This window comes from Rhinatrema bivittatum, chromosome 2 (assembly GCF_901001135.1).
Source record: "Rhinatrema bivittatum chromosome 2, aRhiBiv1.1, whole genome shotgun sequence".
Classification (NCBI taxonomy): domain Eukaryota; kingdom Metazoa; phylum Chordata; class Amphibia; order Gymnophiona; family Rhinatrematidae; genus Rhinatrema; species Rhinatrema bivittatum.
The window spans coordinates 94,447,634-94,463,077 of record NC_042616.1 but is presented as its reverse complement, the minus strand read 5'-3'; the positions used below and the strand labels follow the sequence as shown (position 1 = coordinate 94,463,077).

Below are 15,444 nucleotides of genomic sequence, written 5' to 3'. Positions count from 1 at the left end.
AGTGTGGTTGAGCACCAGAAACATCCAATTACGGAATCCTTCCATGCGCCTGGCCCCCAGGTATATTGGTCCGTTTGCTGTGGCGGAGCGAGTAGGTGCAGTATCCTACTGGCTACAACTACCATCTACCCTGAGGATTCACAATGTCTTCCATGTGTCCCTCCTCAAGCCTGTGGTTCTATCTAAATTCCATGATAAATCTCCTGCGCCCGCCAACACGTCTGCTGAACAAGATGTCGTTTATCAGGTGAAGGACGTACTGGACATAAGATTCCACCATCGCAGATGGGAGCACCTTCTCTCCTGGGAGGGTTACGGTCCCTAGGAAAATTCATGAGAGCCCTCCTCGCACATCCTGGACAAGACTCTTCTTCGCCAGTTCTATTTGGACCATCCTGCGAAGCCCAAGCCCCAGGAAAGGGGGTGTAGGAGAGGGGGTACTGTTACCCTCCTCGAGGGAGATGCCGTCGTTGCTCCGCAGATGGCCCCGCCCCCTAGACGCATGCACACGCAGGGGCTCTGCTCTTAAAGGGGCCAGTGCGGGAAATGCAGCCCTGCCCTGGGATGACGTCAGACGCTCCCACGGTATTTAACCCTGCAACAGGATCTCTTCCCTGCCTTGCAACAAGGTTCACTCTGGTAAGAGTTGCTAGTTGTTGCTTTGGATCTTTTGGCTTCTTACTTCGGCTTCTGACTCCTGGCTTTTGACTCCGGCTTCTGTCCACTGATTTCTGATTCAGCTTCATCCTTGGCTTCTGACTTCGGCTTCTGACTCCTGGCTTTCAACTCCGGCTTCCGTTCACTGACTTCTGATTCAGCTTTGTCCTTGGCTTCCAACTTCGGCTTCATCCAGGAGGCCTCGCCTAAGTCCAAGCAGCTCAGGTCCTCACAAACTCCTCCTGGGGGGACCTTGGGTCTCCAATGGTGAAGATCTCTTGGTCTCCTGTCTGTGCCGCCTCCCGGCTTCGACACCCACTGAGTATCTCCTCAGTGAGCCACCAATTGTCCGAGCCGGCCCAAGGGTTCACAAATCCAACACATATGCACTGTAGCAAATGTGAACACATTTACATCTGCACGTAAATGTATGCAAGTGGATTTACACACATACCTTCAAGCACGGATTCGCTTCTATGATTACTTTTATATATATAATTCCTGGGGCAATTTTCTAAAAGCCCTCTTATGCAAATAAGACCACATATTTTACACAAAAATGATTTGAAAATCTGGCCCTCATTATTTTAACAAATATTTCTTGACATAAAATCTATAAATGTATTTGTCAGAATAAAAGAAAAATCAAATGTGTTTTTCTGCAAATTGGCAATGAGAAAGATGAGCCACAAAAGGCAAAAGCGGTAGAAAGAAAAGATAAGAAGCTAAGTTTTGACCTGGTAAAACATTTTCTATTTGTAGGAACCCATTTGTAGTTATATATTTTCCCATCGGTACAAAATGGAAAAAAATCCTTCTCCAGTGAGATTGACAACTGATGCAGAAATTGAATATTTGACAGTGATAGATAAATGACTGCTGTGCTATCTGGCACTCTTAATTGTGAATTAGTTAATTTTCCTGTATATTTGTTTTTCAGAGTTTCACATTTTGATGGGCTGATGATTTACTGCACATGCTGCATTGGATTTGTGAAGCTCAGTTACCATACCAAAGCAAATTGTCTCACACTGACATGAGATACATGCTGCCAAGCAGTCATGATAAATGATGGCCTGTATTCCCACAATCCCGTAATTACATACATATCTCTTTTATTGGCCCCTTGATCTATGTCATCATGGATAAAATGCTTCAAGAGCAATGTATGCATAAAAGATGTAAAACAAACGTGAACTATTGTTTATGACTGCACTGTGCTATATTTGTTGCTTTGCAGACATTTAGAATTAAAGAGAACAAGAAAGATAAAAAGATATGGGCGTGACAAGGAAAGAACAATAAGGTCATACAATCTGTAAATATATCTTTAGATACAAGTTATACAGGGGCTTATTGAAAAGGAGCTTTTCCCCATTCTGTTCCTATGGTTAAAAAAACCAAAATGTTTATTGAATAATATAGATTCATATCTATAAATATAGATACGCATGCTCATAATCACACTGTATATCATGTGTACCACTTATACCGTTCATATTACATCCTTCTAAGGCATAATAAGGAAAGAATATTTGCCATTGTAGTACTTCAGCCGCAAACCTTCTATGCTTTGATGCTTTCTTAAATATTATTTATGAATTGGTAAGAAGAGAATTGAGCAGTGCAGCCGTTCCAACTGCATCATTTGAGTGTGCTGGAATTCTTGGCTGCACTTTGAGAACCCCCATTATAATCATCATCTATAAAATACCGATACACAGGAGACACATAAAATTTCAAATATAAAACGTGCCAACTCGAATATTTTTTCAAGGAGTCTCAGCTTGTTTCATGGAATGTTTGAAAGGAAAACTACTGCAAATGTTTTATTTTTTAAAAATATTACTAAAAATCACATGGTTATCACTCACCATAAGAATTATGATCTTGGAAACAATCTGTTTTAAAAACAAATCTTATTTTCTATATATACATATTTATGGTATACCATGAAAAGGTATCCTAGCTCTCATGTCACTGTGTGCACTCAGTCCTAGCAGTGACATCACAGTGATGTCATACGTTACAACATTCCTCAAATATAGCTACTTATCAAACTCCATGTTATCAACACATGTTCATGCCTTGCTTTATTTTTTTTTACCTATTATCTCACTATAAATTGGTGGCTTTTGTCATGCAGAGGAGGAAGGACAGAGTTTAAGGCCAGATCACAATAATCTTCTGATAAGGTTTGGCTGGCCACATTGCAGGTTCCTCAAGCACTAATACAGTCTTATTAAGGTCAGAGAATTACCAAAAATATCCTAGGAAACAGCATGAGTCTTGCTGAAATGGAGCCAAACATGATTTAGGAAATGAAACCGACTGAAATAGTGCAAGAAAACAGAAGTTTTCAGAAAATAAAGTAGGGAATTATCTTAGGTGTTATGCAAGCAAACGGAAGGCTGCTAGTCAGTGTAATAAAACAGCAGGGTAAGCTAACAGTGTGCTAGGATGAATATGAAATATCGCCAACAGGAAAAAGGAGATAATAATAATGCCCTCGTTTAGGTTATCTGTCCTATCCCACTGAGGGGCCGATGCAATAAAGTCACGTGGAAAGCGGGCGCTGAACAGTCAGCGCCCGCTCTCTTGACGCGCGCATTGTGCCCCTAAGGGGGGGGTACCATGCAATATTAAAATTAGGGGGTCACGTTAGCAAGGAGGTGCTAGGGTCGCGCAATCGGCTTTCATGACCGGCGTACGGCAGTAAGGGAAACTGACGCTGAGTTTATCGACGTCGGTTTACCTTACCGGCGGACAGATACGAAAACAGATGCCGATAAACCCGGCATTGGATTTCGTGACAACCGTTCGCTGCTGAAAACCAACGCCGGGTTTATCGGCGTCGGTTTTCGTATCTGTCCGCCGGTAAGGTAAACCGACGTCGATAAACTCGGCGTCGGTTTTCGTGATGGGTCCGACCATCAATTTGGGTTTTTTGTTTTATTTTTCATCTTTTTTTGATGCGCACAGCTATTAACGCCTGCTCCTGGCAGGCGTTAATAAATGACAGTTAAATGTGTGTCCGAGACGCACATTTTTTTTTTTTTTTGCATATGGAGTGAATGCCTAATAGCCTCATTCATATGCATTTGCATGTGAGGAGTGCTACTACATTCACTCCGCGTTGGACGCGCGTTGAATATGCGCTAATCCCCTTATTGCATTAGGGGATTGATTAGCGCCTATTCTATCCACGTCCGACTGAGGGATAACAGTGCACTCGGCTCAGCGTGCCATATTGCATCAGGCCCTGAGTGTTGTGTTCAGTTCTAGGGGCTATACATTTGTAAGGACATTGATATGGCGGAAACAATTCAGAGAAGGGCTAACAAAATGATATGGAATCAGCAACAGTAACCCTATACAGAAAGGCTTAAGGAACTCAAATTCTATTTATTGGGAGAAAGAAAGAAAAGGGGCAGATATGACAGACACATTCACCTATTTATCAGGCTTCAATAAAACACAGGAAAATGGCATTTTCCATGAAAAAAAATTCAAGAACATGGAGCTAGAGGGAGAAAGGCCCAAAGGAAATATGAGGAAATGCTTCTTTACTGAGAGGTCATTGGATGCCTGAAATAGCCTACTGGCAGAGGTAGTAATAATCAAAAGCATTAAAGAAGTCAAAGGTGAATTTTCAAAAGGTTGCGCACGGAAAAATGTGCACATTCAAATCTAAATAACATGTACTTGCGTGTATGCTACTTTATAAAGTTCAAATCTACATGCATAAATAGAGTTTACATGTAAATATATGCGTGTAAGACAGGGACGGTCTAACGCCTTTCAGGGGCGGGAGCAAGAGTTCCGCACGTAAATTGCTATTTTGTAAAATCTGCGCGTGCACATATGGCAGCTTTCTTGTGTACATTTACAGCTGCTCATTACCTGGCATAAGTGATATCAAACATCTTTATTGTGAGCTACTGAGTGGGTGGGGAGTCTGGGAGAACTGGGAGGCGTCTCGATGACCTGGAGAAGGATTGGGCAAACTGGTGGACTAACTGGTAAAGCTGGTAGTTTCAATCACATACGTATGTTACAAAATTTACAGACTTACATGCATAACAAGCTACTTGGGGGGGGGGGGGGGAGGGGATGACGTCTATTTTATGTGCAAAAATAAAGTAGGACTTGTATAAAACCCATTTTAAAACATGTGCGTAATTGCAATTACCAGTTTTCCAATTATTCCAGTTTGCCCAGTCCTTCTCCAGGCCATCAAAACCCTTCTGTTTCTTCATCCTGAACTCCCTTTAGTTCACCCAGATCTCCCACCCAGCCAATAATGCACAACAAAAAAGTCAGATATTAATTATGCATCGTGAATTCTGTATATTTGGTAATCTGTTTAAGTAAATGAGAACACAATCATTAAAATTCCACTCCACACTAATTCATACTTTTGACACCCAATGAGGTAAAGTGGGTATATGGATATTTTTGACCCAATACTTTTCTCTAGCAACTTTTGAGTTCAGGCTTCTAGCTCACCTGGAACCAGGCTGGGATTTGGTGCCATGATCCATCATTCACAACTACCCAAGGATTTTTCCTCTAGTTTAAATTTCCCCCTCCTAAATTATTTTAGTCGAGTCACTGCAGTGACATTCCTCAGCCAGGGCTCCTTCCCGCATGGGCCCTGAATCCGGTCACTAGGTATCACCATTGTGTAATAAATATGAGTTGCCCCCCAGAGAATTTCTAGCCTCGGCCAACCTGGGGAACAGAAGACCTGAGTAGGAAGTGTAACCTTGGTCCCTCCACGTGGGACTTCATGGCACAGTTTACCGAGTCACAGAGCTGACCTCAGAGATATTTTTACCATTTAAATCATTATTCATTGATAAGAATATTAACCAATGTGATTTGATCTTGTATGTTTGTCTATACAGTAACTGACAAGTTTAAATTGTATATCAATTGAAGAGCTAGCATAGTTAATTGATATTAGAAAATATTTAATTGTTCATTCACTATACATTTTAAACTTGTTAATACTTTGGGACAATGTCTAGAGCAAATTTTGGTTAGTCATGCCAATATATATTTAAACAGAGTAAAAATCTACTTCCTGGTTTATCCCACTGGGTATCAAAGTACAGAAAAGTTCATTTTCATTAAAACTTGTTTGATTTTTCTTGAAGTGGTTGGCGCATAAATACAGAGGTTGTATAATTTTGAGCAATTGATTTAGATATAATATATTGAAGGATATGGGTTTTTTTTTTGCAATTTTATTATTTGTAAATTCAGAATGAGGGGTTTTTTTTTGTTTTTTTTTACTAATTATAATTCATTACAATCAATGGTAACATAGAAACAGAAAAAATGGCAAAAAAGGACCAAATGGTGCATCCAGTCTGCTCAGCAAGCTTCCTAAGGCAGTCACTGCTATTCCGTGCAGTTATCCCCTAGCCTTATGATAACCCATAAAAATTGTAGCTAGCAACATTTTTCACTGGGGGCTGAGCCTTCTTGAAAATTCAGACAGTGCCGCTTGACGTGCTTTGCTCATGGACCTGGCCGTAGAAGCAGTCCTGTGCTTTTTCCCTTATGTCTACGTATCAATGCCCCAAACCGTAGAAATCGGGTTCCTCTTGGTTGTTGTCCGAATTCAATTCCCTTTTTCCACTTCTGTTGAAGAAGGGAGCAATGTTGCATTTGCATTAAAAGCATCAAGGCTTAACGGTAAATTATAGTATTATTTAAGCGTACCTAAGTGTGTGCACTTAAATCTTGTGAAAGCTCAGAACAGCCTGCCATCAGTTAAGCGTTAATTCTATCTATTTCTGGCCTCCAAGGTGGGTAAATAAACCGAAGAATTGGTTTTCCTAACTGAGGAAAGCTACCTGTTTTTGAAGAATTTTAAATATGAGTGTGCAAGACGACTGCATTCCTGTCTTGAATTTTTTTCTGCCAGGACATTTTTTCAACTTGGTACTGCCCTCTGCGGGCAACCTACTTTCTATTCTGGCATTGTGTTTTAGTACATTTTGCCAAATATGTTGATACTACTGGGAGATGTACTTTCCTTAATCATCATCATCATTGGAAGGTTCTGAAGACAACATTTGGCTCAGTGTGAGAAAGAAGCTAGAATGTAACATCAGGCATAGCTCATTGCAAAATTATAAATGCATTATTGCAAATTGCTCTGTAAATGTATAAATGCCGCAGGTACTCATCTTTCATTTATGCAATGCTTATTTCAAATACCTGTAAAGTATTATGTGCACAATGAAGGAAATTGAGTTTCTGGTTTATTAAATTAGCACAAGCTCAATTTCACATTGGGCTTATGCAATAAAATTTAATCGGCACAGTAAAGGCCTTCTGTGCAATGCTAAGAATAGCGTACTATGCAGTAAGGCCTTGAAGTGCATGTTAAGACGGTCCCTCAGCTCACTAATGTGTAAACACTAAAATGAGCGCTTACCTGTATGTAAATGAGGGATTATCATATGCAATGAGGTTTTAACAAGCCCGTAGGCAATAAACTTCATATGTTCTCCACACCTGCTATTTTCCATGAGCTTAGCAAAGCCTGAAAAATAAACACCTGCCTTGGCCCGATGCTGCTCAAAATTCTCCATGCTAACGCCAAAGAGACTGGAGTCTCCCCACACCTCTGCAGCTTAGCCCAGACCCCCTCCATCCCCCACCCTGCAGGGCATCTGGATTGATAAGTACCAATTCTGGAGGGGTTAGAGGGAGGATTTATTTATTTAAAAAAATGTATAGATTGTATAATCAGTGCAAGTACAATAAAAGTGCTTCACAAGTGAGGGGATTCAGATTAGGTCATGGGTTGAGGATTATTCTTCCTGGGGGGGGACAGTTGTCCAGGGGGAAATTTTGTCTGCACTGCAGTGGGGAGAATCAGGCTTTATGTGTTGCGAGGTTCAGGGGGAGAAAGGTCCCCCATGCTAGCTGGCTGAAAGTGAAAGATTAGGCTAGAATGCCAGTATTACTATGGCCATGCTGGAGTGGCAGAAATTAAAGGAGCACATGATACAACATTTTGCATACCGTCAGGCCGATACAGTACACTGAGCTCCACCGGTGAAGCGCACTGTTAGCCGGGTTTGGCCGAGCGTTTTCGACGCTCTAGCTTTACCCCTTATACAGTAAGGGGTCGAAAAACGCATGGCCAACCCCCCCCGAAACTTATAGTGCCCGCAACATGCCAATGCCAATGGCCCTATTAGTTATTCCCATGCGATCCAGAAAGCAAAATGTGCAGCGAAGCTGCACATTTTACTTTCAAAAATCAACGCCTGCCCAAAGGCTGGCATTAATTTCTGCCGGCGCTGGGGAAGTGCACAGAAAAGCAGAAAAAACTGCTTTTCTGTACACCCTCCGACTTAGCATCATAGCGATATTAAGTCGGAGGCCCCAAAAGTAAAAAAATTAAAAATCTGCCCACGGCCCGTGGATCGGAAGATGGACACTCAATTACGCCGGCGTCTGTTTTCCATACCCATAGCTGTCAGCGGGTTTGAGAACCGAGACTGGAAAAATTGAGCATCAGCTGACAGCCGCCGCTCCTGTCAAAAAGGAGGCGCTAGGGACGCGCTAGTGTCCCTAGCGCCTCCTTTTACCGCCGGCCCTAATTTGCATAGGCCATTCTCCTGAATCGCGCGCCCAGGAGAGTGATCTGTGCGCGCGCCGGGAGAGCGGGCGCTCGCTGGCTCTCCCACACGTTTTTCTGTATCGGCCTGCATGTTTAGTGGTCATTTACCTTATTTTAACCACTTGCATGATAAATTCAAACATCTTTGATAATTTATCATAATTATTTGTTAGGGCAATTCTATGAAAAAAAGAAAATGATTTATGTTCTCCTTTATTAACCTGGATGTAAGATCATAAAGCAGTAATAATGATTATTTAAAAAAAGATACTTACCAGTTTTTTGTTTTCTATTAATAAAGTTGACATGCTTGTTTCAACATTCAGCTTCACCACATCACCATTCTGGGTTCTAAATAATATTTCTTTGTCTAAAAAAAAAAAAAGAATATTGTAATAGATGAAAAAGTAAGTATCTGTATAAAGAAAATAGCTTTAGTCATAGGATAAGGGCTGTTTATGAAGTAACAAGGACTATTTCAGTTAAAATATCTCATCTTTTAATTTTAGAAATTAAAGTGGAGACATCGTGTCAGAGTGCTTATTACTTGATACGCAGGAATACTTAGGAGAATAATAAAAGTGAAAGAGTAGAGGTACAATTAGAACATTGTATGCTACTCAATAAAATATCTTGTGAAACAGTGACATAAAGAAAAACAGACTGTAAATCTCAAGTTCTTTGGCATCTCAAACCTTACGGTTTTCATCTCTGTAGAAACTGGTTATTAAGGTGGCAGTCTATTTCGCCCCTGAACCTTTTGGGCTCCAGAAGGTGAAGATCTGGGGATATTTGAGTTTTGACAGATAGCAACTATTATAAAGGATGGTATTTGGGAGCTATTTGGGATACAAAGAAATATGCATTCGGATAAAAAAAAAATATCTTTGGGGCACACAGGAGGAGAAGCCACGAGAGACACCCCATTAACATCCTCTGCTCTGCCCTTGGATTGAACTACCTGGGGATTATTCAAACAAATAACTATACCATATTTAGGTACCTTACAAAGCACTCCAATGTGAATGTATCTGCTCCTGCTCAGGGTTAGAATATGCCCAGAAGGTAATTTACTGCAACTGCACGGATCCCATTATAGTCTCTGGTCCTCAAGGATCACATACAGGTCTGATTTTCAGGATATTATTTAGCATGAATGTGTATGTGTAAGTTATATTTGCATAGAATGGAGACAGTGCATGCAGGCACATTGTATGCACATTCATTGTGGATCTCCTGAAATACAGATTCGTTTGTGGCTCTTGAGGATCAGAGTTGCCACCCCTGGTCTATGGGTGTGATTTTGTTATTCCACCTTTTTCTTTTCTCTATGGCCATTTTTACTCTATCACATGCCATGTGTAAAATCCACTGGATACACTTTCTTATGGCAAAAGTTGTTTTTAAAAAGACAGTCTTGCTTATTCAATAGCATGCTACAACACTTATCTTTTTTTAAAGCCCTTGTCTGGGTGTGAATCCTGCACAATCAGCTTGATATTCTCACCATATAGCTCTTCCCTTATGTTCTTCCCTTGTCTTCATATCCTCTCTCATAAATGCACAAAACTTGTAGCTATACCATACACATGGAAATGTACTCTTGAACTCAAACCCATCCTTCATGCTCATAAACAGCTTTAAATATAGCATGCCTCAAAGAAATTTCTGGATTTTGGGCATAGTAAAGCACACATTCATTTCAGCTACACATTACTCTTCTATACATATTCAGAATTCCATCACAAGCACTCACTTAGCATTGCACAGCATTCTTGTCTAATCTCTAGATCCTATCCCTACTCCAATTTTATACACAAAATTCTTCAGATGTCCACTTGTACATACATACATATACGTACATCACTCTCTTTCAAAAATCTAGACTCAATTTACAACCACAGACAAAAAACAGAGACCTCACAAGATATTTAAAAAAATAAAAATGTAAATATTTACATTTTTCAGGAGCCAAAAATAAAAAATAAAACACAGTTTGCAGTCCTCTTGCCTTAGAAACATAGAAACACAGAACCATGATGACAGAAAGAGATTGCGTGGCCCATCTAGTCTGCCCATCCATCCAATTAATTTAGCATTATGATTCTCATCAGTTCCTTAGAGATCCCCTGTATTTATTCCATGCTTTCTTGAATTCAGATACTGGTTTTGTCTCCACCACCTTCACTGGGAGGCTATTCCAAGCATCCACCACTCTCTCTGAAAAGAAATATTTCATAAGATTATTCCTGAGTCTACTCCCTTTCAAACTAATCTCATGACCCCTCATTCTGGAACCTCCTTTCCACTGAAAAAGCTTACCTCCTATGCATGGAAACCTTTGAAATATTTGAATGTCTATCAAATCTCCCCATCTCGCCTTTCCTCTAGGAAATACATGTTAAGATCTTTAAGTCTATCCCCATATGCTTTAGAACGAAGACCACTAATCATTTTAGTAGCCACCCTCTAGACCAACTCCATCCTGTTTATATCCTTTGAAGGTGCAATCTCCAGAATTGTACACAGTAATCCAAGTGAGATCTCACCAGGGACCTATACGGGGATTTATCACCTCTCTTTTTCTGCTGACCATTCCTCTCCCTATGCAGCCAAGCATCCTTCTGGCTTTTACTAACACTTTATCCACCTGATTAGCCATTTTAAGAGTATCAGATACAATTACCCCCAAATCCTGCTCTTCCTTTCTGCTTAGAAAAATGTTATCTCTAATACTATATCTTTCCCTTGGATTTTTATATCCTAAATTCATTACTCTGCATTTTTTAGCATTAAATCTTAGCGCCCAGACCTTAGACCATTCCTCGAGCTTCGCCAGATCCCGCCTCATGTTTTTCACACCTTTACAGATTTTGGTATAATCAGCAAAAAGACAAACCTTTCCTGATAATCCTTCCACTGTGTCATTCACAAAAAAAGTTGAAAATAATCTATCTAAGGACCAATCCCTGAGGCACACAACTAGTAATGCCCCCTCCTCAGAGAAAACTCCATTTACCTCTACAATTTGTCACTTCCCAGTCAGCCAGTTTGTAACCCAGTCAGTCTCTCTGGGATCCATACCAAGGGCACACAATTTAATTTATTTATATCTTTTTTAAATTTACTTACAAAATTTCTATACCACAGCAGAATCATATCAAAGGCCTTGCTGAAATCCAAGTACACTACATCTAGCGCTCTCCCTTGATCCAACTCTTTGGTCATCCAGTCAAAGAACTTGATCAGATTCATCTGACAAGGTTTATGTCTGGTAAAACCAGGCTGCCTCGAATCTTGCAATCCATTGGATTCCAAAAATTGCCACTATCCTCTGTTTTAGCAGCTATACCGAGGTCAGACTAACTAGCCTGTAGTTCTCAGCCTCCTTCTTACTTCCACTTTTATAAATAGGAACCACATTTGCATGGAAGACTGGAAAAGGACAGATGTGGTTCCTATTTATAAAAGCAGAAGTAAGTCTTGCAAGTTTTTTTTTTTGTTTACTAGTAGGTATTAGGGATGTGAATCGTTTTCCATATCGTCTTAACGATAGAAATCGTGTGGCAGGGCAAGAAAATTGTCTTAGGCACGATTTTTTAGTTAAAAAATCGTTAAAAATCGTTTTTTCCGATTAGTGCGCACTAACTCGAGTTAGTGCGCACTAACGGGAGTTAGAGCGCACTAACTGGGAGTTAGTGCGCACTAACTGAAAATGATACAATTTGACACTTTTCAGGTCAGTTAAGGTCAGTTTAGGAATGAATATGTATTCCTATTGGCTGCCCTCTTATTTATTCATGTTACCAAGTTTCCTACTGACAGTATATGGGGGATGGGAAATGGAAACAGTTGGTAGCTTGACAAAACAAGTAATGTGATCAGTCAATGTGACTAGAACTTGTGCCCTAACCCTGATACCAGGGGTATTGTGATCTTCCTGCACACAGTGCCCTATCCCTATTAATACCAGGAGTGTTGTGATCTTCCTGCACACAGTGCCCTATCCCTAATACCAGGGGTGTTGTGATCTTCCTGCACACAGTGCCCTATTCCTGATACTGGGGGTGTTGTGATCTTCCTGCACACAGTGCCCTATTCCAGATACCGGGGGTGTTGTGATCTTCTTGCACACATCCCGATATCAGGGATAGGGCACTGCATGCAGGAAGATCACAACACTCCTGGTATTAATAGGGATAGGGCACTGCATGCAGGAAGATCACAACACTCCTGGTATTAATAGGGATAGGGCACTGCATGCAGGAAGATCACAACACCCCTGGTATCAGGGATAGGGCACTGTGTGCAGGAAGATCACAATACCCCGGAGGAGTGAGGGTCAGGCAGCTCCCCCCTGTCTGTGAAGCCAGCCTCTCACTAGTAATGCAGGGAGGGAGCTGTCTCAGACTTCACCATCCTCCCCCCCCCCCCTTACCCACACACCATTCACTAGCTGGGACATGGGGGAAGTCAGGAGTGAGGGTCAGGCAGCTCCCCCCTGTCTGTGAAGCCAGCCTCTCACTAGTAATGCAGGGAGGGAGCTGTCTCAGACTTCACCATCCACCCCCCCCTCACCCACACACCATTCACTAGCTGGGACATGGGGGAAGTCAGGAGTGAGGGACAGGCAGCTCCCCCCTGTCTGTGAAGCCAGCCTCTCACTAGTAATGCAGGGAGGGAGCGGTCTCAGACTTCACCATCCTCCCCCCCCCCCTCACCCACACACCATTCACTAGCTGGGACATGGGGGAAGTCAGGAGTGAGGGTCAGGCAGCTCCCCCCTGTCTGTGAAGCCAGCCTCTCACTAGTAATGCAGGGAGGGAGCTGTCTCAGACTTCACCATCCTCCCCCCCCCCTCACCCACACACCATTCACTAGCTGGGACATGGGGGAAGTCAGGAGTGAGGGTCAGGCAGCTCCCCCCTGTCTGCGAAGCCAGCCTCTCACTAGTAATGCAGGGAGGGAGCTGTCTCAGACTTCACCATCCTCCCCCCCCTCACCCACACACCATTCACTAGCTGGGACATGGGGGAAGTCAGGAGTGAGGGTCAGGCAGCTCCCCCCTGTCTGTGAAGCCAGCCTCTCACTAGTAATGCAGGGAGGGAGCTGTCTCAGACTTCACCATCCACCCCCCCCCCCTCTCACCCACACACCATTCACTAGCTGGGACATGGGGGAAGTCAGGAGTGAGGGACAGGCAGCTCCCCCCTGTCTGTGAAGCCAGCCTCTCACTAGTAATGCAGGGAGGGAGCTGTCTCAGACTTCACCATCCCCCCCCCCCCCCCTCACCCACACACCATTCACTAGCTGGGACATGGGGGAAGTCAGGAGTGAGGGTCAGGCAGCTCCCCCCTGTCTGTGAAGCCAGCCTCTCACTAGTAATGCAGGGAGGGAGCTGTCTCAGACTTCACCATCCTCCCCCCCCCCCCCTCACCCACACACCATTCACTAGCTGGGACATGGGGGAAGTCAGGAGTGAGGGTCAGGCAGCTCCCCCCTGTCTGCGAAGCCAGCCTCTCACTAGTAATGCAGGGAGGGAGCTGTCTCAGACTTCACCATCCTCCCCCCCCCCCCTCACCCACACACCATTCACTAGCTGGGACATGGGGGAAGTCAGGAGTGAGGGTCAGGCAGCTCCCCCCTGTCTGCGAAGCCAGCCTCTCACTAGTAATGCAGGGAGGGAGCTGTCTCAGACTTCACCATCCTCCCCCCCCCTCACCCACACACCATTCACTAGCTGGGACATGGGGGAAGTCAGGAGTGAGGGTCAGGCAGCTCCCCCCTGTCTGTGAAGCCAGCCTCTCACTAGTAATGCAGGGAGGGAGCTGTCTCAGACTTCACCATCCTCCCCCCCCCCCCTCACCCACACACCATTCACTAGCTGGGACATGGGGGAAGTCAGGAGTGAGGGTCAGGCAGCTCCCCCCTGTCTGTGAAGCCAGCCTCTCACTAGTAATGCAGGGAGGGAGCTGTCTCAGACTGGTATCAGGGTTAGGGCACTGTGTGCAGGAAGATCACAACACTCCTGGTATTAATAGGGATAGGGCACTGTAAGAGATGACTGTAGTAGATTGAATAAAGATCTGATGTTTCTGCTCTCCTCACACCAAACAAAAACAACACACAAGCAGAGAAGCCCTTCTTACAAAGCTGAGCTAGTGAGTTAAGTAGGAGGAAAAGTAAACATACTGGTGCCAGTGTGGCTACTTAAAAAATACACTTACCAACAATCAATTACATATATTTGAACTGTGTACAGTTCCAGCCAGGACCACCTTTCTAAAATGCACAGTGATTGGCAAATTCAACATGCACTAGCATTTCAGGTGCCTGCTAACAAAAATAATAAACAAACAAGTTCTAGTCACGTGAGTGCTGATCATTACATTACTTTTTTTGTCAAGCTTCCAACTGTTTCCATTTCACATTCCCCCAACCATATTGGTAACATCAATAGATAAGAGCACAGCCAGCCAATAGGAATACATACATACATATTCATTCCTAAGTGACCTTTACTGACCTGGGAAGTGTGAACACTTTGTTTCATTTTCTGTTGGTGTTCGTTAGTTTCCAGTTCCATTTCCCATCCCCCCAACCATCACCTCAGTGGTAACCTTGGTAATATCAATAGATAAGAGGGCAGCCAGCCAATAGGAACACATATTCATTCCTAACTGACCTTCAGTGACCTGGAAAGTGTTTATTTGTATCATTTTCAGTTAGTGCGCACTAAATCGAGTTAGTGCGCACTAACGGGGAGTTAGTGCGCACTAACTCGAGTTAGTGCACACTAACACGATTTAACGATTTTTAACGATAAATCGTTAGAATTTCTATTGTATCGTGTTCTATAACGATTTAAGACGATATAAACATTATCGGACGTTAATTTTAATTGTTGAAAAACGATTCACATCCCTAGTAGGTATTATGGATCACTTGGGACCTCTTTTGGTGGGAAGACTTCTCATTTCTCCTCTTTTCTGACTAGTTCTCCAGTCAGAGGAGCAATGTATGATAATATGTCTGATGTCTTCCACTCCAAGAATCAGCTGGGGTTGGGTATTGAGTATTTGGATTTATGTATCTTTCCAAAAGATTATATATCTTTTCAAAAGTCGTTAATAATT

General features: G+C 42.7%; 1 protein-coding gene across 1 annotated transcript in view; it reads right to left on the bottom strand.

Moving 5' to 3' along the window:
- Nucleotides 1-15,444, bottom strand: part of DPP6 (dipeptidyl peptidase like 6) — a 1,747,714-nt gene that overhangs the window by 634,431 nt on the left and 1,097,839 nt on the right. Inside the window, exon 4 of the mRNA XM_029588457.1 lies at nucleotides 8,584-8,678. Within this exon, the coding sequence (XP_029444317.1) occupies nucleotides 8,584-8,678 (95 nt within the window). The remainder of the gene's footprint in view (nucleotides 1-8,583; nucleotides 8,679-15,444) is intronic.